This window comes from Castor canadensis, chromosome 4 (genome assembly GCF_047511655.1).
Source record: "Castor canadensis chromosome 4, mCasCan1.hap1v2, whole genome shotgun sequence".
NCBI lineage: Eukaryota > Metazoa > Chordata > Mammalia > Rodentia > Castoridae > Castor > Castor canadensis.
Genome location: NC_133389.1, coordinates 41,567,893 through 41,592,251, shown reverse-complemented (window position 1 = coordinate 41,592,251; position 24,359 = coordinate 41,567,893). Strand labels below are relative to the sequence as shown.

The 24,359-nt window shown below is 33.7% G+C and overlaps 1 protein-coding gene across 12 annotated transcripts in view; it reads right to left on the bottom strand.

The window, feature by feature from the left end:
- Positions 1-24,359, bottom strand: part of Ccdc178 (coiled-coil domain containing 178) — a 200,870-nt gene that overhangs the window by 78,476 nt on the left and 98,035 nt on the right. For all 12 annotated transcript variants that reach the window (XM_074070056.1, XM_074070058.1, XM_074070057.1 and 9 more), the window contains 2 exons: positions 18,004-18,224; positions 5,704-5,846 (listed from right to left, as the gene is read on the bottom strand). In XM_074070056.1, coding sequence (XP_073926157.1) covers positions 5,704-5,846; positions 18,004-18,224 — 364 coding nt within the window. The remainder of the gene's footprint in view (positions 1-5,703; positions 5,847-18,003; positions 18,225-24,359) is intronic.

The following is a 24,359-nucleotide window of genomic DNA, read 5'->3' as shown; positions in this document are numbered from 1 at the left end:
GGGCAGCAAAGAAAACCAGCATGGGGATAAAGCAGTTTTTGTTTTTAATCTTGATTGTGGTCATGGTTACTGAATCTATACCCAGGATAAAATTGCACTTAATCACTCACACACACACACACACACACACACACACACACACACACACACACAGGAGTGAATATAAAAAACAATGGTGAAAACTGAATAAGGCCGAGGCTGTTTTCCTGGTTTTGATAACATACAATCATTCTAATCTATATAATCCTCCCATTTCAAAAAGGTGGGTGGAGGGTGCACGCAACTCCACATATAGACATATAGACTCCTATAGGTCTATAATTCTTTACAAATAAAAAGAAATAAAAGCAAAGGTTGCAAAAATGGACCTGCATAATTTATCAAAACTGACGTAAAAACAAAAAAGATGAGTACACTGTATCTGTCAAAAAAATTGATTTGAAGAGGTTATTTGGTGAAACACACTCACTCTGGAGGCTGAGGTAGGAGGATTTTGAGTTCAAGGCCAGCCTGGGCTACACAGTGAGAATCTGTCTTAAAAAAAAAATCTGTAGTTAGAAAGTTTCTCTCTCTAAAACACACACACACAAATCTAATCACAGAATGCTTTGCTATGAAATCTGAAAGTCAATACATTTTTAACCAAATAGATTTATTTCCAAAATGTCACATTTCTCTAACATTTGAAAATCAATTGAATTCACCACTTTCATAGAAAATTACTCTCATCACAATAAATGTAACAGAAGATAACATCCAAAACTCATGCATGGATTCTAGCCTGGCAAACTAGAATTAAAAAGGAAATTTGATTAATATGGTGAATGGTTTATACATCTATCACCATAATTAATAGTGAAATATTGAATTCCTTCTCACAGAGATTAAGAAATTGATATAGATGTTTGTCATTAGCACTGCTATTTAATATTTGATGAAGTACTTAGCCAGTGATATAAGGAAATAAAATATAAATATTGAAAAAGAAGCATATGATTGTTGCTTTAAGATAAGATTGTGTCTGTAAAAATTCTAAAAGAATTTGTGAGCAATTTAGATATGTAAATTACCAGGATCACTGAATATAAGATCAATATTATAAAAATCTGGGTTTGTATGTAATAATGTAGTAAACTAAAAAATGTCCCCTCCCCAAAATATAATCCTGACATACTAGTCCTGAGAACATGAGTGTTGCTGCAGATGGCAAAAAGATGGGGGAGGGGCCTTCAGAGATGTTGAGGCCTTAAGACAAAGAAATTACCCTGGATTATTGTATTGGGCACTAAATACAATCATATGTACCCTCATAAGAGGGAGTCATAGGGAGATTCTACCATTACACACAAAGAAGGTGAGGTGAAATAGAGCAGAGATGTTAGAAGATGCTATTGTTGAAGATTGGAATGATGTGCTACAAGACATGGAAAACGTGCAGCCAAACATCTTTCTCTAGCACCTTTGGGGAGGGTGTGCACCAGTTTAAATCTTCATTTTACTCTAGTGAAATGACTTCAGACATCTGCGCTCCAAAAATGTGCTAAAATAAATTTCTGTTGGTTTTAGCCACTAAAGTTGTGTTTATTTGTTTTAGCAGGTATAGGAAATACATAATAATAAATAAGAAGAAAAAGAAATTAAACACAATGCAAGAGCAATTGAAACTCCAGGTGTTATTTTTATGAAAATTGATAAACTAACTCTGTACATTACATGTGGGAAAAAATCTCAAGACTATTTTAAAGAAAAAAAAAAGAAATTATATGATTTACACCAGTAGGTTGTAAGACTTGGCATGGGGCTATGTTAATAACAAAGAAAGGTTAGTATTTGTGAAAAGATAAGCCCTCAAATAGAGAGGATATCTAGGAAAAATATAGAATATTTTTGTAAACTTGAAGCAAAGTATTCTTTAAAATTATTCTAGAAAAAGCACTGTCAGAAAAAATGATAAATTGGACATCACCAAAATTAATAAATATTATATAAGAAAAGACATGATTAAAAAATGAAAGAGCACACCACAGACTTGGAGAAGATATTTTAACACATATATCTAATTGAGGACTTCTACTAAAAATACATGAACACTTCTTTTAAACTCATAAGAAAAGACATGTAAAACTTGGGCATAAATTTTCATTCAAAAGGACACCCAAATGGCCAATACACTCTATAGAGGTGTTTGACATCATTCCAATAACTGTGAATTAAAATATTAATGAAACTACTATGAAACACTATGTAGTCACCACTGTGCTGAAATCAAGGACATTGGCAAGATGAGGAGCTTACAAGTTATAGAGCAGCTAGAACTACAACGTACTGCTGACAGAAGGATAATGCACGTGACTACTTTGGAAAGAAATTTGGCAATTGTCTCCTAAGTCTAAACACATGCCCATCCTCAGATCCTAGGACAACCCAATCCTAGTACACATCTAGGCAAAATTTGTACTTATTGTCACAGAAAAGAAAGGTTCAAGAACATCCATTCATAGCAGGTTTATTCATGACATCCTGAAGAGAAAGATATCCAAAAGTCCACCAAGAGGAAAATGGGGAAAATATTAAAGTATATTTATACGTTAGAATGCTTAGCAATAATAAAAAAGGAAAAATTTACTGACACTCAAAAAATGATAGATGACTATAAAAGATACATTGAGTGAAAAGAGGACAGGCACCAAAGTTTAACTATTTCATGTTTCTGTTCATATGGAATTCAAGAACAAGTAAAACCTGTGGCAATGGATGGAAATCAGAATGTTTATTTCTTTTTTGGAGTGGGGTGAGGATAGCACAGAATGAAAGGGGGAGTAAGAAAATTTCCAGCATGCTATAACATTGCTTAATCTGGCTCATCTTTACATGAATGTTTACATTTAAAAAAAATCATCAGTATTACACTTAATATTAGTGCCTGTAATCATTTTTCTATATATGTATGAAATCTCAAAAAGTGATGAGAGGCAATTAGAAATACTTTTAGAATTTTATTTAATAAATTTGTAACTAGTTTAATATGTCCAATTGAAGTATTGGGAGATATTCTTTAAGTGAGAAAACTATCAATGGTAACATAATGGTGAGCACAGGAATTAATAAAAATATGCCTTTATGTTTAATTAAATATTAGTTACAAAATCACAGACTATATTTATATTTAAAGCTGAAAGGGAAAATCCAGAAATCTTTACATGTTTAAGTAAACAGAACTGACAGTCAAAAAGTCCATTTTCTTCTTACTAGCAAAAGTGAAAATCGGTAGGTTATAGAATCCTATATTTAATATAACTTTTGTTCTTTCAAGTAAAAACTCAGTTTGTTATCAACACAACCTCACCAAAAGCCATTATTCCAAAGGATGTATATCAGCCAGAAAGTATACCTATATAAAAGTTTCAAATGCCTGAAGGAAAAAGTAAATGGTAAATAAAAAATAGACCTTCTGTAAAACAATGATGATGTGTCATGGGTTATAAAAACTTAAATATTCCATAAGAGTAACAAATATTTAATTCAAGGGAAATGTGATAGAGTAAAAGTTTCTAATGTGGTAAATGTTATGTTTGCAAGTGGTAATTAGCATAATTTCCTACATAAGAATCAGAACTGACTCATAATGACCCAACTACAAGAAGGGCAAATGAAGTGGTAACAATAACCAACAAGAAATGAGACAATATTAAGGGAAAAAAACCCCAATGGGTCAAATAGAATGAGTTACATAATGGTTCATATCAAAATATATTAGAGATTTATAAATACACTCAGTGGCCCAACTTCAAAAATGTGTTTAAAATGATAAAATATGTGATGTTTTTCACTGGTGAATCTAAAGTATAAGGACTGCAACATATTGAAATCTGCGGAACAGAAAATATTTCCCAAATAATAAAAAAAGCTAGTGAAAATAAATTGGATTTTTAATTGTGTTTAAGGATAAAAGAACTACAAGAGGTCAAATAAGATAAATTCATAATGATGAGAGAAAATTATTCAGTATCCCAGGAAGATTTCACAACTTTATGCTTGTATGCAACTAAAAATATAGCTTCTAAATATATGAAGCAAAACCAGATTAGACTGAAAAAATTATGTAGGCAGACACACTACCAGGCAATTTTATAGTAGTTTCTCAACATGTGGCAGAAAAAATAATAATAAAATATTAATAATATAATAAAGTACTTCTTCAGTGTCACTGTGGTCTCTGTTAAAAGTATCCAGTCCTCTTAAATATGTCTGGGTTGAAGCTGAGAGTTTGTATTTTCAGCAAGCACCTAGCTAATGCTAATGTTATATAAAGATGAGCCTCTGTGATAGAATGAAACAAAAGGATGTAATACACTCAACAATTTGAGTTGTTTTCAATTACACAAGGAATAGTTACCAGAAAAACAGGAAAAATACCATGTCAATGAGTTGACAGTTAAGACTTTACAATTTTCAGTGGGGTAAAGCTGTGTAATGTTCCCTGAGTAAAATGCAATTTGACTGGAAAACAATACTGGAAACATAATTAGAAACTCATCATGGAAAATATTTTAGATATTTGTAAATAAACCACAGATCATAGAAGCAATCATGATGGAAATATAAAGTACAATAAATCAAGTGAGTTATAAAAGAGATTTATTTAAAAAATAATCTTCAAGCACATATAAATAAGTGAGAATATAAACATCTTAACAAATGAATCTGGATTATAGGTCTTGTACAAATTATGTTCATTTTTCTCAAATTTATTTGTTTCTAGCTCTATAATGCATTTAAAGTGAGTTTTTCTCTACTAAAATTATATTATTATTATTATTATTTGGTTGGGACTGGAGTTTGAACTCAGGGCTTCCCACTTGCTAGGCTTGCTAGGCAGATGCACTATGACTTGAGCTACTCTACCAGCCCCAAAGAGGTACACTACTGCTTGAGCCACACCTCCAGTCCATTTTGCCCTGGCCTCAAACCACTATCCTCCCAATATCAGTCTTCCAAATAGCTAGGATTACAGGCATTTGCCACAGCACGTGGCTTCTACTAAATTATTGATCAATTGATATATTGCAAGAACTTTTGTAAATGCCACAATGTACCACCAGCAAGCATAACAATAAAAAACATTTTTAAACACTCTAAATTTTATGACACCCAGAACCATAAAGAATTTAAAGTCAACAAAAGAAATAGTAAGAATATCAGAAAAAATAAATACATCAGAAGCAAATATCAGGAAAAAGACCTAAACTAATAATTTATAAGATATAATCAGTCTATATTTTTATAAATATTTTATTAACTTGCAAAAATCCAAGTTAAATAATTAAATTATACATTTATAATTAACATATCAAGTATGTGATTTTTTAATAATATCCCATGATTTTAAAATATAGTGTAGTCATTTGTTACTTGTACATAGAAAGCAGAAATATATATTTTTATTATATCATACCCTGGACAATTTGGCAAATACATGAAAAGCTTAAAAAATGATACAGAAATATACTGGTTTAGGAATTAATGTAAATTTACATATAAAAAATATATGTATTTAATTTATATACAAACTTGGTCATAGACTAGATTAGGTTCATTTAAATGCTGTTCTGCTTATCTGAAAGTTTTTGGCTAATAATCCCTGTTATATTTTTGATTAATATTTTGCTAATGCTATCAGGAGCACTTATGAAAAATTCTTACTTGTAGGTCATTAAGCTTGCTTCATCTCTGGAAATACTTTGTTTTATTTCTTCTTCGATTTGGCTAAGCTTCAGTTTGGCATTTTCACATTCTTTTTTAGCTTCTTCAAGTTCTTCATGAACTCTTCTGAGTAGCTCCATCACCTGGAAATGATATTTTTGCTAATATATGCATTCACTTCATCATGGTTAATTAAAAGAAATAATTTAAATTTAAGTTACCTATCATTTAGGTCAAAAGTTCTTCATACACATTTTCTTCCCATATTAAGTATGGGAAGTATCCCCACTCCTGGGGATATACCCAAAAGACTGTGACACAGCTTACTCCATAGGCACCAGCACACCTATGTTTATTGCAGTGTTATTCACAATAGCCAAGTTATGGAAACAACCAAGATGCCCCACTACTGACAAATGGATTTTAGAAAATGTGGTATTTATACACAATGGAATTTTACTCAGCCATGAAGAAGAATGAAATCTTATCATTTGCAAGTAAATGGATGGAACTGGAGAACATCATCTTGAGCAAGGTTAGCCAGGCTCAAAAGACCAAAAATCATACATTCTCCCTCACATGCAGACTTTAGATCTAGGGCAAAGGCAGTAATGTTGTTGGACTTGGGTCACATGCTAAGGGGCAAGCACATATGGGAGGAATGGGGATAGGTAGGAAAACCAAAATTTGAAAGTGTTTGATGTCTCCACTGCAGAGAAACTAATACAGAAACCTCAAAATGACAAGTAGTGAAGAGGTCAGGTAGAGATGAATCAACTTGGGTTGTAACACATTTCTACATGGAAGCAATGCGAGGAATCTCTCTGTATAGCTATCCTTATCTCAACTAGCAAAAATGCTTTGTCTTTCTTATTATTGTTTATGTCTAGTCTTCAACAAAACTAGAGAAAAGGGCAGAACAGGTTCTGCCTGGGAGTTAAGGGGTTGGGGGGGTAGAGGGAGGGGGTAGGGGGCAGGGGGGAGAAATGGCCCAAACAATGTATGCACATATGAATAAATGAATTTTTAAAAAAAAGAAAAGAAAAATAATAAACCTTCCTTTCTTAGAACAGTTTGTGTTTACATGTTTTTATTTTCCTAAGTGGAAGAAAATTAGTATATAATTGTCACTAAGAGTATATAATTAGTCTTAAATACCTGTGCATTCATAAATTTCTTAAGAAAAATTTAATGACTATGTTGATAATACAAATTTTTCATTTATATTTGTATTTATTGCCAGTATGGAAAAAACTTATTTTATTCATATTGTTAGAAGTATATTGTATTGGGAGTCTGTTTTTAATAAATATACACTTATTTTGAAAAAAATCCTTCTCATTGTTATTTCAGTTATAATATATAAAAATACTTTTATATCATCATTTAGAAATGTTCTTTTATTCCATTTTATTTACCTATCACATTGCCAGCATCCTCCAAGACAGTGTTAATGGTTGTCAGGGGTACTTGAATTGTTCCTACTGTTCCTTGAAATTACTTTAGCATTTCAGTGATTCATATGAATGCAAACTTCTCCCTATTTTATCCTGTATACTAAATTCCTTCTCTGATAAACTCTACTATTACTCTCACTACAAAACAATGTGAATGTGAGTGATTTTCATGAAGTAGTTCTTTATTCACATACGCAAAGTTTCTTTGTGTTTATTAGCTTTTGAATTTTTTTAAGCATTGTCTCTACATAGTACAGACTGGCTTTAAACTTTGGATTCCCCAGCCCCACCTCCCAATTACGAGACGTGTGTCATCGTGCTGAGCTTTAACTTCTGAATTATAAGAAGTATGTTGACACACTAAATTATATGCCTAGATTTTCTGTTGTTAAGCCATCTCTGCATTGCTATAATAAATTACTCTTGGAACAATAATTTTTCTCTTAAAGGACTCTTTTGCAACTATTTTATATAATATATTCAAATATGCATTTATTACTAAGTTTTGTACAATTTTCCTAAGATTCTGTTATAAAAATGTCAGCCTCATTTAATTTAAAAATTTCCCTCCTTTTCTATGGAAAACAACATTGGAATTATTTGCTCTTTACAAGTTAGATCAAATCTAATTACAATATCATCACATATAGGGTCCATTATTGAGTGTAATAAATTGAAATTTCATTTTTTATTTCTCCTTTGATCCTGGAATAATAATTGCATTTAAAAATTTTTTCATGTGGTTAAGCTACAGTTTAAATTGTATATATTTTTTCTAATTAAATGTAATGTTGATCTTAAAATGTATCTTGATTGTCTTACTTGCCTCTTTTAAATTTGATACTTTTCAAATTTACCTATTTTTTTCACTGCACTAAAACTCATATACCATAAAACAAATTATGTGAAAGTGTCCAGTTCACTGGATCTGTATGTTCACTATGTTGAATGAACCAACACATCATCTTTGCCCTGAAGAGAAACTCCAAACATATTAAACCATTATTCTTCAAGTCTCCTCTTCCTGCTTTAAAAGATTAAAAGATTCTTTCATTGTCAATACACTATGACCATGACATAAATGAAACGCACAACTTTTTGTTACAGTTCAAGGGGTAGATGGCTGCCAGGTAGAGCCACTCAGGAGAGTTTCACTTGAGGACAAGTTAGTAGCAGGCTGGAATTGTAGGAGGCAGCTCTTATGTGGCAAATAGGGTAGAGTTAACTTAATTTCAGGGGGTTCCCTTAGTAGTGGCTAATTTGAATAACTTCAGGAAGCCCTGCTGCATATGAGCTGTCCCTGCTTATTTGAGACCTGTCCCTGAAGAAAACAGGTCAGGTGTGTAGTGATCTAGAATGGAAAGCCCAGGAAGTGGTGGAGGGAGGGGTAGACTTAATCCACTGCTCCAGAAGAGGAAGAGGAATGACCAGCCTTTAGCTCAGGCCTCAGTTTTATCTCCTCTGCTCTTTACCATTCCCTTTCTTCTGCTTTTGCATTTAGTTTGTTTCTCCTTTTCTAGTTTCATATGCTATAAAGTTAGCTTATTGAAATGGGATTATTGTTTTTTAAATGGGTTAGAAATAAAGTCAGTGGTGATCCATTTTCAAGTCATTTTTTTTCTTTTTCTCCCTACCTTTGATGAGAGAACAACCGAATTACACCTGCAAGCCGAAAAACTTACTGAAACTGTATTGCATTTGAACTGGGGACACTTGGTGGGGCTTTTTTTTTTTTTTTTTTCTTCTGTGTGTGTGTGAGTGTAGTTTTGCTCTACTTTATGCATCCCCTTTGATGAAACAACTACAGAACAACATCTGAGGCACCAACTCCAGGACTGGAGATTGAGACGGACATCCAAACTATTAAGACTGAAATTGCATTGCATATAAACTTGGAAGTTTTTTGGTTTTTTTTGTTTTTTTTAATTTTCTATTTTCCATTTTATTTTAATTCATTTTTATAAGTAGATATTACTTTCATATACTTATTTTTTATTTTTTTATCTTTGATTTTCAATCCTCTCTCTGTCACTCTATTGTCTGTTCAGCTTACTGTCGATTAGTACACTAACACTCCCTGTTTATACCTTTGAAACTCTCTTGTCTGATACCTTGTTCTGCTTTCTCCCTCTTGTCTGTATATTTGTTTTCCCCTTTTCTTTAACTTCTTGCTTTCCATCTCAGCTCACTCTTCCATTCTCAATATTACCATTGTTATTATTACAAGCTAGAAAATACTTAATTACACACAGTACAGGGACAGTAACAACACCAAGGACAATGACAGGAAGACAGAAAAAACAAGGAAACCAGTTTCCCCACAGCAAAAAATTAGTACAGGAACCAGAGGGGAATGAAGAGAACAGAAATTCAGAGCCAGACTCCAACAAAATGAAGATAAACTATGCCAAAGGACCCAATGAAGCCTACAAGAATAATTTAAAAGAAGACATACTACAAGTACTCAATGAGAATTTTATAGAGATGATACTGGATAGGGTCAACCAAAATGTACAGGAGACACTCAAGAAATTCCAAGACAATAAAAATAGAGAATTTGAAAAAGCAAAAGAAGAAATAAAGGAAACCATAGAAGCATTGTGTAAACACCAAAATGAAAGAGAGAACACAATGAATAAATGGATAAATGAACTCAGGACAAAAATAGACAACAATAAAGAAGAAAACAGCCAGGATATGGAAAACCTCAGAAAAAAGAACGAAACAGAACTGCAAAACAAAACGGAAGGCCAATCCAGCAGAATAGAACAAACAGAAGACAGAATCTCAGAACTTGAAGATGAAATGGTAATTAAAGGAAAAACTGAAGAACTACTAATTAAACAACTCAAGACCTGTGAAAAGAAAATGCAAGAACTCACCGACTCCATCAAAAGACCAAACTTGAGAATCATGGGCATCGAAGAAGGAGAAGAGGTGCAAGCGAAGGGAATGCGTAATATATTCAACAAAATAATAACAGAAAATTTCCCAAATCTAGAGAAAGATATTCCCATACAAATGCAAGAGGCCTCCAGGACACCAAACAGACCAGATCAAAATAGAACTACTCCACGACATATCATCATTAAAACAACAAGTTCAGAAACTAAGGAAAGAATATTGAAGGCTGCAAGAGAGAAAAAACAAGTAACATACAAAGGTAAACCCATCAAAATCACAGCAGACTTCTCAACAGAAACATTAAAAGCAAGAAGAGCGTGGGGTGAGATCTTCCGGGCACTGAATGAAAATAACTTCAACCCCAGGATACTCTACCCAGCAAAGCTATCATTCAAAATAGATGGAGCAATAAAAGTCTTCCATGATAAGCAGAAACTAAAACAATATGTGACCACAAAGCCACCATTACAAAAGATTTTGCAAGGGATCCTGCACACAGAAAGTGACACCCAACTTAACCATGAAAAGGCAGGCAGCACCAAACCACAGGATAAGAAAAAGCAAGACAGTAGAGAGTAACATCAAGTTAGGTACACACAATCAAACCTTCAAACAACTAAGATAACTAAATGGCAGGAATCACCACATACCTATCAGTACTAACACTTAATGTTAATGGACTTAATTCACCCATCAAAAGACACCGTTTGACAAAATGGATTAAAAAAGAAGATCCAACAATTTGTTGCTTACAGGAGACTCATCTCACCGACAGAAATAAGCATATGCTTAGGATGAAAGGCTGGAAGAAGATTTACCAAGCCAATGGCCCCCGAAAACAAGCAGGAGTAGCAATACTTATCTCTGACAAAGTAGACTTCAAACCTACATTGATCAAACGAGATAAAGAAGGACATTCCATACTAATAAAAGGGGAAATAGACCAAAAGGAAATAATAATCATCAATCTGTACGCACCCAATGTCAACGCACCCAATTTCATCAAACATACCCTGAAAGACCTAAAAGCATATATAAACGCCAACACAGTGGTTGTGGGAGACTTTAACACTCCATTATCATCAATAGATAGGTCATCCAAACAAAAACTCAATAAAGAAATCCAAGATCTAAAATATGCAATAGATCAAGTGGACCTAGTAGATGTCTACAGAACATTTCATCCAACCTCTACACAATATACATTCTTCTCAGCAGCCCATGGAACCTTCTCCAAAATAGATCATATCCTAGGGCACAAAGCAAGCCTCAGCAAATATAAGAAAATAGAAATAATACCATGCATACTATCTGACCACAATGCAGTAAAAGTAGAACTCAACAACAAAAGTAAAGACAAAAAACATGCAAACAGCTGGAAACTAAATAACTCATTACTTAATGAAGAATGGATCATCGATGCAATAAAAGAGGAAATTAAAAAGTTCCTAGAAGTCAATGAAAATGAAAACACAACCTACCAGAACCTATGGGACACAGCTAAGGCAGTCTTGAGAGGAAACTTTATAGCCATGAGTGCATATATTAAAAAGATTGAAAGATCCCAAATCAATGACCTAATGATACATCTCAAACTCCTAGAAAAACAAGAACAAGCAAATCCCAAAACAAATAGAAGGAGAGAAATAATAAAAATAAGAGCTGAAATCAACGAAATAGAAACCAAAAAAACCATACAAAGAATTAATGAAACAAAAAGTTGGTTCTTTGAAAAAATAAACAAGATCGATAGACCCCTGGCAAACCTGACTAAAATGAGGAGAGAAAAAACCCAAATTAGTAGAATCAGGAATGCAAAAGGGGAGATAACAACAAACACCATGGAAGTCCAGGAAATCATCAGAGACTACTTTGAGAACCTATATTCAAATAAATTTGAAAATCTAAAAGAAATGGACAGATTTCTAGATACATATGATCATCCAAAACTGAACCAAGAGGAAATTAATCACATGAATAGACGTATAACACAAAATGAAATTGAAGCAGCAATCAAGAATCTCCCCAAAAAGAAAAGTCCAGGACCTGATGGATTCTCTGCTGAATTCTATCAGACCTTTAAAGAAGAACTGATACCAACCCTCCTTAAACTGTTCCATGAAATAGAAAGGGAAGGAAAACTGCCAAACACATTTTATGAAGCCACTATTACACTTATCCCAAAACCAGGCAAAGACACCTCCAAAAAGGAGAACTATAGGCCAATCTCCTTAATGAACATTGATGCAAAAATCCTCAACAAAATAATGGCAAATCGAATTCAGCAACACATCAAAAAGATTATTCACCACAACCAAGTAGGCTTCATCCCAGGGATGCAGGGGTGGTTCAACATACGAAAATCAATAAACGTAATAAACCACATTAACAGAAGCAAAGACAAAAACCACTTGATCATCTCAATAGATGCAGAAAAAGCCTTTGATAAGATCCAACATCATTTCATGATAAAAGCTCTAAGAAAACTAGGAATAGAAGGAAAGTTCCTCAACATTATAAAAGCTATATATGACAAACCTACAGCCAGCATTATACTTAACGGAGAAAAATTAAAACCATTCCCTCTAAAATCAGGAACCAGACAAGGATGCCCACTATCTCCACTCCTATTCAACATAGTACTGGAATTCCTAGCCAGAGCAATTAGGCAAGAAGAAGGAATAAAAGGAATACAAATAGGTAAAGAAACTGTCAAAATATCCCTATTTGCAGATGACATGATCCTATACCTTAAAGACCCAAAAAACTCTACTCAGAAGCTTCTAGACATCATCAATAGCTATAGCAAGGTAGCAGGATATAAAATCAACATAGAAAAATCATTAGCATTTCTATACACTAACAATGAGCAAACGGAAAAAGAATGTATGAAAACAATTCCATTTACAATAGCCTCAAAAAAAATCAAATACCTAGGTGTAAACCTAACAAAAGATGTGAAAGACCTCTACAAGGAAAACTATACACTTCTGAAGAAAGAGATTGAGGAAGACTATAGAAAGTGGAGAGATCTCCCATGCTCATGGATTGGTAGAATCAACATAGTAAAAATGTCTATACTCCCAAAAGTAATCTACATGTTTAATGCAATTCCCATCAAAATTCCAATGACATTCATCAAAGAGATTGAAAAATCTACTGTTAAATTTATATGGAAACACAAGAGGCCACGAATAGCCAAGGCAATACTCAGTCAAAAGAACAATGCAGGAGGTATCACAATACCTGACTTCAAACTATATTACAAAGCAATAATAATAAAAACAGCATGGTACTGGCACAAAAACAGACATGAAGACCAGTGGAACAGAATAGATGATCCAGATATGAAGCCACACAACTATAAGCAACTTATCTTTGACAAAGGAGCTAAAAATATACGATGGAGAAATAGCAGCCTCTTCAACAAAAACTGCTGGGAAAACTGGTTAGCAGTCTGCAAAAAACTGAAACTAGATCCATGTATATCACCCTATACCAAGATTAACTCAAAATGGATCAAGGATCTTAATATCAGACCCCAAACTCTTAAGTTGATACAAGAAAGAGTAGGAAATACTCTGGAGTTAGTAGGTATAGGTAAGAACTTTCTCAATGAAACCCCAGCAGCACAGCAACTAAGAGATAGCATAGATAAATGGGACCTCATAAAACTAAAAAGCTTCTGTTCATCAAAAGAAATGGTCTCTAAACTGAAGAGAACACCCACAGAGTGGGAGAAAATATTTGCCAACTATACATCAGACAAAGGACTAATAACCAGAATATACAGGGAACTTAAAAAACTAAATTCTCCCAAAACTAATGAACCAATAAAGAAATGGGCAGGTGAACTAAACAGAACTTTCTCAAAAGAAGAAATTCAAATGGCCAGAAAACACATGAAAAAATGCTCACCATCTCTAGCAATAAAGGAAATGCAAATTAAAACCACACTAAGATTCCACCTCACCCCTGTTAGAATAGCCATCATCAGCAACACCACCAACAACAGGTGTTGGCGAGGATGCGGGGAAAAAGGAACCCTCTTACACTGTTGGTGGGAATGTAGACTAGTACAACCACTCTGGAAAAAAATTTGGAGGCTACTTAAAAAGCTGGACATCGATCTACCATTTGATCCAGCAATACCACTCTTGGGGATATACCCAAAAGACTGTTACTCCAGAGGCACCTGCACATCTATGTTTATTGCGGCACTATTCACAATAGCCAAGTTATGGAAACAGCCAAGATGCCCCAGCACTGACGAATGGATTAAGAAAATGTGGTATCTATACACAATGGAATTTTATGCAGCCATGAAGAAGAACGAAATGTTATCATTCGCTGGTAAATGGATGGAATTGGAGCACATCATTCTGAGTGAGGTTAGCCTGGCTCAAAAGACCAAAAATCGTATGTTCTCCCTCATATGTGGACATTAGATCAAGGGCAAACACAACAAGGGGATTGGACTATGAGCACATGATAAAAGCGAGAGCACACAAGGGAGGGGTGAGGATAGGTAAGACACCTAAAAAACTAGCTAGCATTTGTTGCCCTTAATGCAGAGAAACTAAAGCAGATACCTTAAAGCAACTGAGGCCAATAGGAAAAGGAGACCAGGAACTAGAGAAAAGGTTAGATCAAAAAGAATTAACCTAGAAGGTAACACCCACGCACAGGAAATCAATGTGAGTCAATGCCCTGTATAGCTATCCTTATCTCAACCAGCAAAACCCCTTGTTCCTTCCTATTATTGCTTATACTCTCTCTACAACAAAATTAGAGATAAGGGCAAAATAGTTTCTGCTGGGTATTGGGGGGGGAGCGGGAGGGGGTGGAGTGGGTGGTAAGGAAGGGGGTGGGGGCAGGGGGGAGAAATAAACCAAGCCTTGTATGCACATATGAATAATAAAAGAAAAATGAAAAAAAAAAAAACAGTTGCTTGCTTGCTTGCTTGCTTATCAGCTTGCAGATGTTGAGGGAGGGGCAACTGTCACAATAACTTAACTTGGGAGGGGTGAATTATGATAGAGTGAGGGAATAGGTAAAAACTGTGTATGTACCAGAAGCCACATATCACAGGGAAACCTTCCTGCCACAAGAAGACGTGGATCCTACTTCTAAAATTTGACCAATCCTAAGAGTCATATTTTAAAATAGCCCAATAGGAATTAGGCAATGTCTGAGAAAAGAATATAAAACCCATGGTTTTATGAGGCATTGAGGAACCAGGGAAGGAACTTGTGCAATACACAAAATAATGCTTATTGTAACAGCTTCTAGGGTCTCTGCTCATTAGGCAGTCAGTCTTGCAAGAGCATCCTAAGTCTCACTTTCACTGTACTCCATGTGTCTCTGATTCTATTCTTTGAGTTTGGACATGTGAGTGTATTTCTCACAAAATGTAAATGTCTTCTACAGCCATGAATTTCTCCATGAATACTATTATCATTTCATACCATAAGTTTTGGTATGCCCTGTTCTCATTTCTATTTATCTAAGGTACATACACAGTAAATTTGCAATCAGGCACTCTTACTACATTCATTTTGTAAATAAGGAAACTGAGACACCAATGTTAAAAAAAATTACCTACAATCTGAATGGTATAGCCGGGATTTGAACATATGACCTTCTGGCCCACTTTCCTTCAGTCTCTATGCATGAATTTCTATTTCTCTCTGAGAAGTATTTGGTCTTCTCACTGTTCATAATTCCTCTCTTCATGTTTGAGTTCTGTCCGTTATGCTCACTTAAACAAAAAAAAAATGTGTTTTCTTTTTTAAAGTATCACTTTTCTTCTGCCTTATTGTAGAGGGTTTTCATATTATGGCTTCATGACATTTATAAACCTTTCTTAATAGAATCTCAATTACATCTCAGGAATTACTTTCCCTTGTGCTGTATATCCAGAGTAGATAGTTTAATCATAGCTCCTTTTCCTACAACAGCACCCAAGAGGGCCAAACTCCCACTCACTTTGACCTCTACAATAGCTAGAAAATGGCAGATGAATTAAAGGCAGATGAGTAAAAGCTCTGCAGAAAGAATTCGGTATTTAGCGAGTGGTAAAATGATGTTGAGATGATAGAAGGGAAGTTGTTACATGAAGGTAGTTTTACTAATTAGAGTTTTCCAGAGTAATAGATCAATAGGAGACAGATGAATATTTATTTTAAGGAAATGGATCACATGATTATAGAGGTACAAGTTCAAAATCTATAATATATGCTTACAGGGAAAATGTGTAGGCAGACGAAATCCAAAAGTAATGTGCTGGCAGAATTCCTTCTTACTCAGAGGTCAGTCATGATTCTGTCAAGGATTTCAATTGATTGGATGAGGCCCAACCACATAAAGAATGGTAATCTGCTTCACGCCAAATCCACTGAATTAAATGTTAATTTTATCTAAAAACACCTTCACTGAAACATCTAGAATAATGTTGACCAAATATCTGTGCACTGTGGCCTTATTAAGTTGAAACATAAAAATCAACCATCACAGTGGGCCTGACACGGTCCTACACAGTTTGTTCTTTTCTTGGTATGAGCTAGAATGGATTCTAGTGCTTTTCTTTCATTCCCAAACCTAGTTTTCCAGCTTCCCATCAACTCTGCTTTCCCTGCTTACAGCATATTCAAGCTCACTATCAGAGAAAAATATATAAAAATGACAAAGTGATGATGATTTAAACATTTGTAGAAAATAAAGTGTGGCAATATAGCTGTTGACAAATTATGAGGTGTTTGTTAGAATTGAGTTTGGCTAGAGGTAATAGAAATAAACCAATCATCCATCCATGTGTTCAGGGATAATTATTGTTTATAGTCAGATCACCAATTTTGTTGCCAAGTACTGAGGACGACTCAGTTATCCAAGAGAGAGAGAAAATGGCAAATAATAAATTTTGAGATAGCTACATGATGGAACATGTTACGTAAAATAAACTATGTCTACCAATTATAACAGTTGGATGAAATTAAAACAGTATTAGATTAAAAAAAAGCTATACAAATTCATACAATGTATAATATTATATGCGTAGTCTTAAAATATGAATTGCTTTTAAACACATTTATGTATAAAATCCCCAAATTTTACTCAAAAATGAAAAATTCCCATTAATGGTTGTCTTTGGTGAAGGAAGGAGGAAAACATAACCATCATGAACATACAACACATTTAAGGACTTGGTTATTTACTTTAAAGTGAACAAAAAATTCTAATTCATTTTTTTGTGTCAGACATAATTATTTTTCTATAATGTGATCCTACAAGGTAGTGGTAAGTGTCAGTCAGTAAAAAGACAATTTCATTTATCTATTTTCATCAACAATGAAGATACTGATATATACTTCTTGCATTTTCCTTCAGCTTAACTATGGCTTAAAAGAAAATACCAGGCTATTTTGAACCCCAAAATTTCATTAGCAGGCTGACTAATCCTCCTAGATATAAAGATAATGAAGACATAATTAAAATGAATACCAATAAATGATAGGGTGCATAGTTTAATAAACCTTCTAGGTCCATTTTGTGTAAGAAATGAAAACATTATAAGGCTATAATCCAAGCTATTTAGGAGGCAGAGCTCAGGAGGATCACAGTTTGAGGCCAGCTCAAGCATAAAGTTCATGAATCCCCATTTCAACCAATGGCTGGATGTGATGGTGCACACCCAGCTAGGCCAGACACACAAATAGGAGGATTGCAGTCCAGAAAGACCTAACCATAAAGTGAGACCCTATCCCAAAACAAACCAACATAAAAAATGGTGGGTGCATGGCCCAACTGGTAGATCATGTAGGTCTTGAATTCAAACTTCAGTACCTCAAAAAAAAATTTTAAGGGATTTTTAAAGTTCTTATAGTTAAACTATTTTGCATCACTAAGTAACAATTTGTAAGACACACATCTGTTCACTCACCTCATGTTTTTTATTATATTGCTCCTTCAGAGTTTCCTTCTCCTGTTTCTGCTTTGCCTCCAGGAAAGTGCTATGCTCACGCATGTAGTCTATGTCTTCTTGAATCTTCGCATTAGCTTCTTTTAACTTTGTCTTCTGTTTCTCCAATTGTTCTAGTTGGTGAGTTCTATCTTCAATATGCCATCGTAATTCTATAATATCTTTTGCATAGGCCTCGTGTTCTAGGTGTAGAACAATTAAGAACAAAAGAAAATGTGTCTGATGAAACAAAAGATCCAGAAAGAAATCTTTCATAATAAATATGTTATTTTAGTTTCAGAAGTTACATTATCTGTGAGATTTACTAAATCTAGAATAAGCATCATTTTTAATATTCCATAGTAAAATACATTGCTTTCTTCATTCAGCCCCAGAAGGATTAAAAAATGCCTTATAAACTAATAATTATTTTGATCTAAATCCCATTTATTAAGATGAATAGATATCCTGATTATTATACTTAAGCACTTTACATAAATGATTCAAAGTGAGAAAAATTGCAAGCATAGAGGCCTTCTAGAACCACCTACAAATAAAATAATGAAATAGAAATGATAGATACCAGAGTGGAAAAGGCAAACATGACTATTATTTTCTGGTTATACAATTATATAATGAAACAAAAAAATATCAAATAAAAATTATTACAAATGATAGGGGTGTTCATGAAAAATTAATATACAAAGTAAATATCAATGTAAAGAGTATCTTGAAAACAGAAAAAAATCTCACAGCAAAACTATGACATAAAATTAGCTACAAAAATCCAGTAACCATCCTAAATAGCAACTGGGCAAGCCCACAGGAAGAAAGCAACAAGAGGCTATCAGATACCTCAAAAGTGAATTTCAATAAATGGATAAAAATTATTTGTTCTGTATGTTTGAAACCAGAAGCATGAAGCTTTCCATGAATTACTTTAAATATTTAATTAAATCCCATCAATAGACCAAGACAATTGTAGGCAAACTAGCTGAAAATATTTACTCAATTAACTTTCTAATGTCAAACCTATTCTGCATTCTTGGAATAAAACTGGTTTTTTTTTTAATATTCTAAAACAAATTTTCTGATGGGATTTGATGATATCTTCACTTAGAATTTCTGTAGATGATTTAGGTCTTTTTGTTATATCTATTTGTAGTGTCTTCACCTAATGTGGGTGTATATTTTATAATAGCTTCTTATACAGGATGTAGTTTCTTTTTATTTCTTTTCTTGGGGATTTTCTATAAGTTTAAAAGTATACATAAAGCTCTATTCCTATATATGTATGTATGTATGAATGTATGTTGAGGGGAAGGGTTTTTAGTTATTGAGTCAAATTTTTTCCATTAATGTTTATATGAATATTTTTGGTAATCTGTGTATTCATCAACCCATTTTTTCTGTGAATTTTATCAGTTCTTCAAACTTTCAATACTATTGTAAAAAATCATGAAAGCAGAGTTTTATGCTTTAGGCCCAAATTCCAGTGCTTCCACATATCAGATCTGCCCACTCTTCTCCACATACCAGATAAAGAGAAAAGCATGCTGCAGGAAGAGGCAAGGTGAGCACTCCAGTCTTATCTTATGGGGGAGAGATATGAACTACAGATTTAAATAGAGAAAGGATTTTGGGGCAGGGGGTAAAAGGTATGCATAGCTAGTAAACAGCCCTGGTCTAACTATGGCCTGTTTGATCATTATTGATTGGTTCTGTACAAGTTGTTATCATAGTCATCACCAGAGGGGAGCAGTTCAGTCAGGATAAGCAAGTTATTGTTGCCTATTGGTGGTCCATCCTGGGGAGGCTCTGCTGTGCCTTTCTTTGGGGGCAGATTTGTCTGCCCCTCTTTGTAAAGATGTTATTGATCAGTCTGTTCTTCTTAGACTCTAAGATGACTGCAAGGTGAATGGCTCAGAGCAAAGAAAAAAATATATGTATATATATTATAAAACGGAGACAGAGATGCCAAGTTTTTCTCCTGCTTTTAGCTAACGTATGGGCCCAAGTAAGGAGTAAATTTTTTTTAGCAAAAACAGTTTCCAAGTACTTGTCATAATCAAGCTGTGTCTCTGTGTGTTTTCATTTGTAATCTGATCCATTTATACATTCTGGTTTTTATTAATCTTGCCATTGGTTTTTCCATGTTCACTTTTTTCATTATTCTCTTTTCCATGAGCCATAATTTAGCATTGCCTACCCTCTGAATTACATTATTTTCACTATTTTTCTGTTTCCTTGATGGATTTTTTCCTGTTTATATTATTTTGCTTTTATTTTTCTAAATTCTAAAGTCACCAATTTTTATAATGAACCATGAATGTATCTTCTTTTCTGATGTAAAAAAGCCATTGATTTCCCTTCAAATGGTGATTTGGGTTTTTCTCATACATGGAAAGATAATTTTAATAAGATTTTGGTGACACATTTCTAAATATTTTCTAATTTCTTGGCCATGTGCATTGTTTGGCATGATCACTTTTTGTTTTCCCTAATGAGTCAGTGACACTTTTGTTTTCAAGAGTCTGCTACCATCTTGTTCAATAGCAACATCATTTTGCCATTAGCTAGTCCTTCATTATACCTTCTCATTCTGTACTCCAGGCTTTTAAATGTTTATTTTCCCAGTCCTCATGTTACTGATACACAGTCCATTCAGCTTCTTTGATTTTTATTTTTATTATTTACTCATTCTATTTTTAGTATTTAATTTCCTCTTTTTAGTCTACTAAACAATGTAAACAGTGATGGAAGCAATACATTTTTCATTTCTAGAAGTTTTTTCATTTTCATTTTGCCTTCTTAAATAAAAAAATAGTTTCTTAGACCAAGCTTTTGTTTTGAAACTTTCCTTATGACTTAAAACATATCAAACATACTTATTTTATAATCTCATGTATAATCTAATATCTGAATTTTTTGAGTAACTCTATCATCTATTTCTGCTGATTCACACTGAATTGAACCTGGATCTGTATGTGTGTTTCATGATATCTGTTGTTGACCTATTTCTTTTTGTAGAACTTTTTCTGAGATAATTCCTTGGTAGCTAGGTTGAAGATTTATTCTTCTAGAGAAAACTATTCTTTGCTCCTACTAGATGCCTGTATTCACTATCAGCCCACAGGACATTTAAATACTATTGTTCACTTACCAATTTTTAGACACACAGCAGAAATTGGAGTCACACAACCATTTGAAATCAATACATCATAAGACTTGAAGAACTTTGTTTTCTTCCATTGACTAAATGAAACAAGCAAGTTTCTTGTGCTGTTCAACCTGAGTAACAGGCTTATTTGTGATTCACTCTTAAGCTGAGAACACAGAATTTTGGGTTCTGAGCTTCATGTCATGATCTATAGATGGCATTGCTACTTTGGGTTAACCTTAGGCTTCATTTCTGGTCATTTGTACCCTAAAAACATATCAAAATGGGGACCCATGGACATCAGGGTTTCAAGGATTCTCTCAAGACTAAATCTAAAACTAGTGCCTAATTATTTCCAAAAATTCCTATTCCAAACTTAAAAGTTGGTCTTGGTGCATTTCTTACTTTCGGACAACTTATCAGAATATTTTAAATAATGTTTTAAAGTCAAAACACATGAACAAACCTGACAATTAACAACAAAGCTTTGATATCATTGTTTTTCCCCGATCACATAGCTAAAGTCATAGTTGGAGATTTCGACACCCTACTCTCAAGAATGAACAACTAGACAGGAAATGATTATGGAGATAGAAAGCTTGAACAGCACTACCAACCAATTTAACATAATATTTGTAGATACTTCATTCAAGAGCAGAATATATATTAATTTAATTCAAAAGAACATTTTCAAGATAAATAAAGATCTTAGGCCATTTCTAATATATAAATGAATGTAATGTGATTGGAACAATTCAAGAATGCTGCTTAGCAGAATGAAATGAATTTGGAAATTATAGAAAGAAATTCACGATTGTCTCAGAACATTTAAAAATTAAACAACTTCAAAATATGTAAGTCCAAGGGAATTTAGAAAATGTTTTAAACTAATTTAAAGTGAACTCATGCATATGAATGTTTATGAAAAGCAATTTATATGGTTTTAGAAGGAAATTTATTACCTTTAAATGTCAATTCTAGAAAAGAAAGGTACCAAGCAAATAACCAAAGCTTCCACTTCATAGAAAAAAGAAAAATCAGAGAAAAAAAAATCAGTGATGTTAAAGATGGAAAACTGTAGGGAACCCAATGAGAGCAAAAGTTGACTTTTTGAAAAGGTTAACAAAATTGAAGAACTTTTGTTAAGACTCATCAAGAAACAGAGATAGCACAAATTACCAAAGTCCATCTTGAAAGAAGGATCATCAGTACTGCTACCACAAAAATTAAAATAATTCTAAAGGAATATAGTGAACACATTTATGCCAGCAAATTAGACAACTAAAACGAAAAGGCCTGGTTCCTCATAGAACATAAACTATCAAAATGATCTCACAAAGAATTAAAAAACATACATCATCAAAATTGTCTCAAGAAGATAGTTTTTTACTAAATGTTTTTTGGTATGTTTTGTATTACTTATTTTGGCCAAGAATGTGAAAAGAAGTGAAGAGTATTCCAGATTCAAGGTAACACCTTGAACAGTATCCTATATTTCTACTCATGCTTTACTCATGCCATATGCCCTGAAGGACGCTGCATCTTGGGAAGCTGCTAGCCAAAGAGAGTGAGAGAAGTGAAACAGACCCAAACTCAACACAGTCTTGAGCCAAACCCATTGCATCTGCAGCCTGAAGAACTCTCCCTGACCCACAAACTCAGAGTGAAAAACAAAATGCTTAGCTATTGTGAGACACTGAGCTGTGAGGTGATTTGTCATAAAGCCTTATCACAGTAATAAATGAGTAATTTATAAGAAAACACAATGCAAAGGAAACAAAATGAGAAGATTTAATGTTCTAATAATTACTTTGACCATACCTATCAGTATTTTGGTGAGCATTTAAATGGGACACAGTTATCTTCATAATCTGTCCTTTCTGAAAGGTCAACCTCCCAAAGACTCTCCCAGACTTCCTTTTATTAATTTCACAAACATTCACATCATTTTTATCTCCCTGACCATTCCACCATCCCTTTGTATGCTTACATATGTATCTTGGGCTTTGGCTCCTTCTTCAAGTAGTACTTAAATTCTGCCACCTGGTGTCATTTGTCTTCACCCTTCTCAAATTGAGATCAGGATCCAGAGGCTTTCTTCAGAAACCAGAGTTTTTCCATTAGATGGTCATAAAGAAGTACACATGGAGCCATAAATGTAGGTTATGTGAAAGAGAATCCAGAGAAGCTGGCATAATGGGAGTGCCAGGGGAGTCTGAGTCTCTAGTTTATTTCTGTCTTCAGATCCTACTTGAATATAATATAACATATGTGTTCTTTTATTTTGCAAGTGAACATGGCTAAGCACATCCAATTTTGTAATTTATGGAGTATCATAGCATGATGGAAAACTTATTTCTTGTTACATTTTTTGATGGGAAAAGACAATGTATCTGCTATATAATTGGCTACTTATCAGATGCCAAGGACTGTCATTTTCAGGAGGGGGTACAGTTGATAAACAGGGACCAGGCAGAGAAGAAGGTAGCCAGGGCTATGAATACCCCTGCTTCACTCTTCTCTATTATCTCACCATGGTCTCCTGCCATGGATTTTCATTGGCTCATCCTAACAGGAAGACATGATGCAAAAGAGATCTTTAATGCAATCAATCCATTGTGAATCTGCTACAAAACAAAACAATGTGAGTGGAAGTTGAGGGAGAGATGGATCTGGAGGAGTAAACAAAAGATATCTAGAAAGTGGATTTCCTTAATTTTTATAAAAATTTCTCTAAACATCTAATAAATATCATAGGCAACGTCAAAGCTGTTAAAGCAATTGCAAGTTTTTTCCTGTTTCATATGCTAGACATTTTGAGCATCTAAAGACCATGAAAACATGTAGTTTATAAAGACATTCAGGACGCTTAGAGATTACATCCTACATATATCAATATAAAGACAGCAGATTCCTGAAAGCACATTACTTTTCAGAAATATGCCTCAAGCATAAAAGTGCTTAAGTAACGAGTTTAAATTTCATCACATATGTTGATTAAAGTAGTTGAACATACATTTTAATTTTTATATAAATCTTAAATATCATTGATTAAAAGGCAACCCAAATAATAAGCTAGCATCCATTATGAGGATTAATCCATCATTTAATGTGCATTGATTAGTTGCCTAGAATATATATAAATATATCTTATTTAATTTTATTGTAATAACTCCTT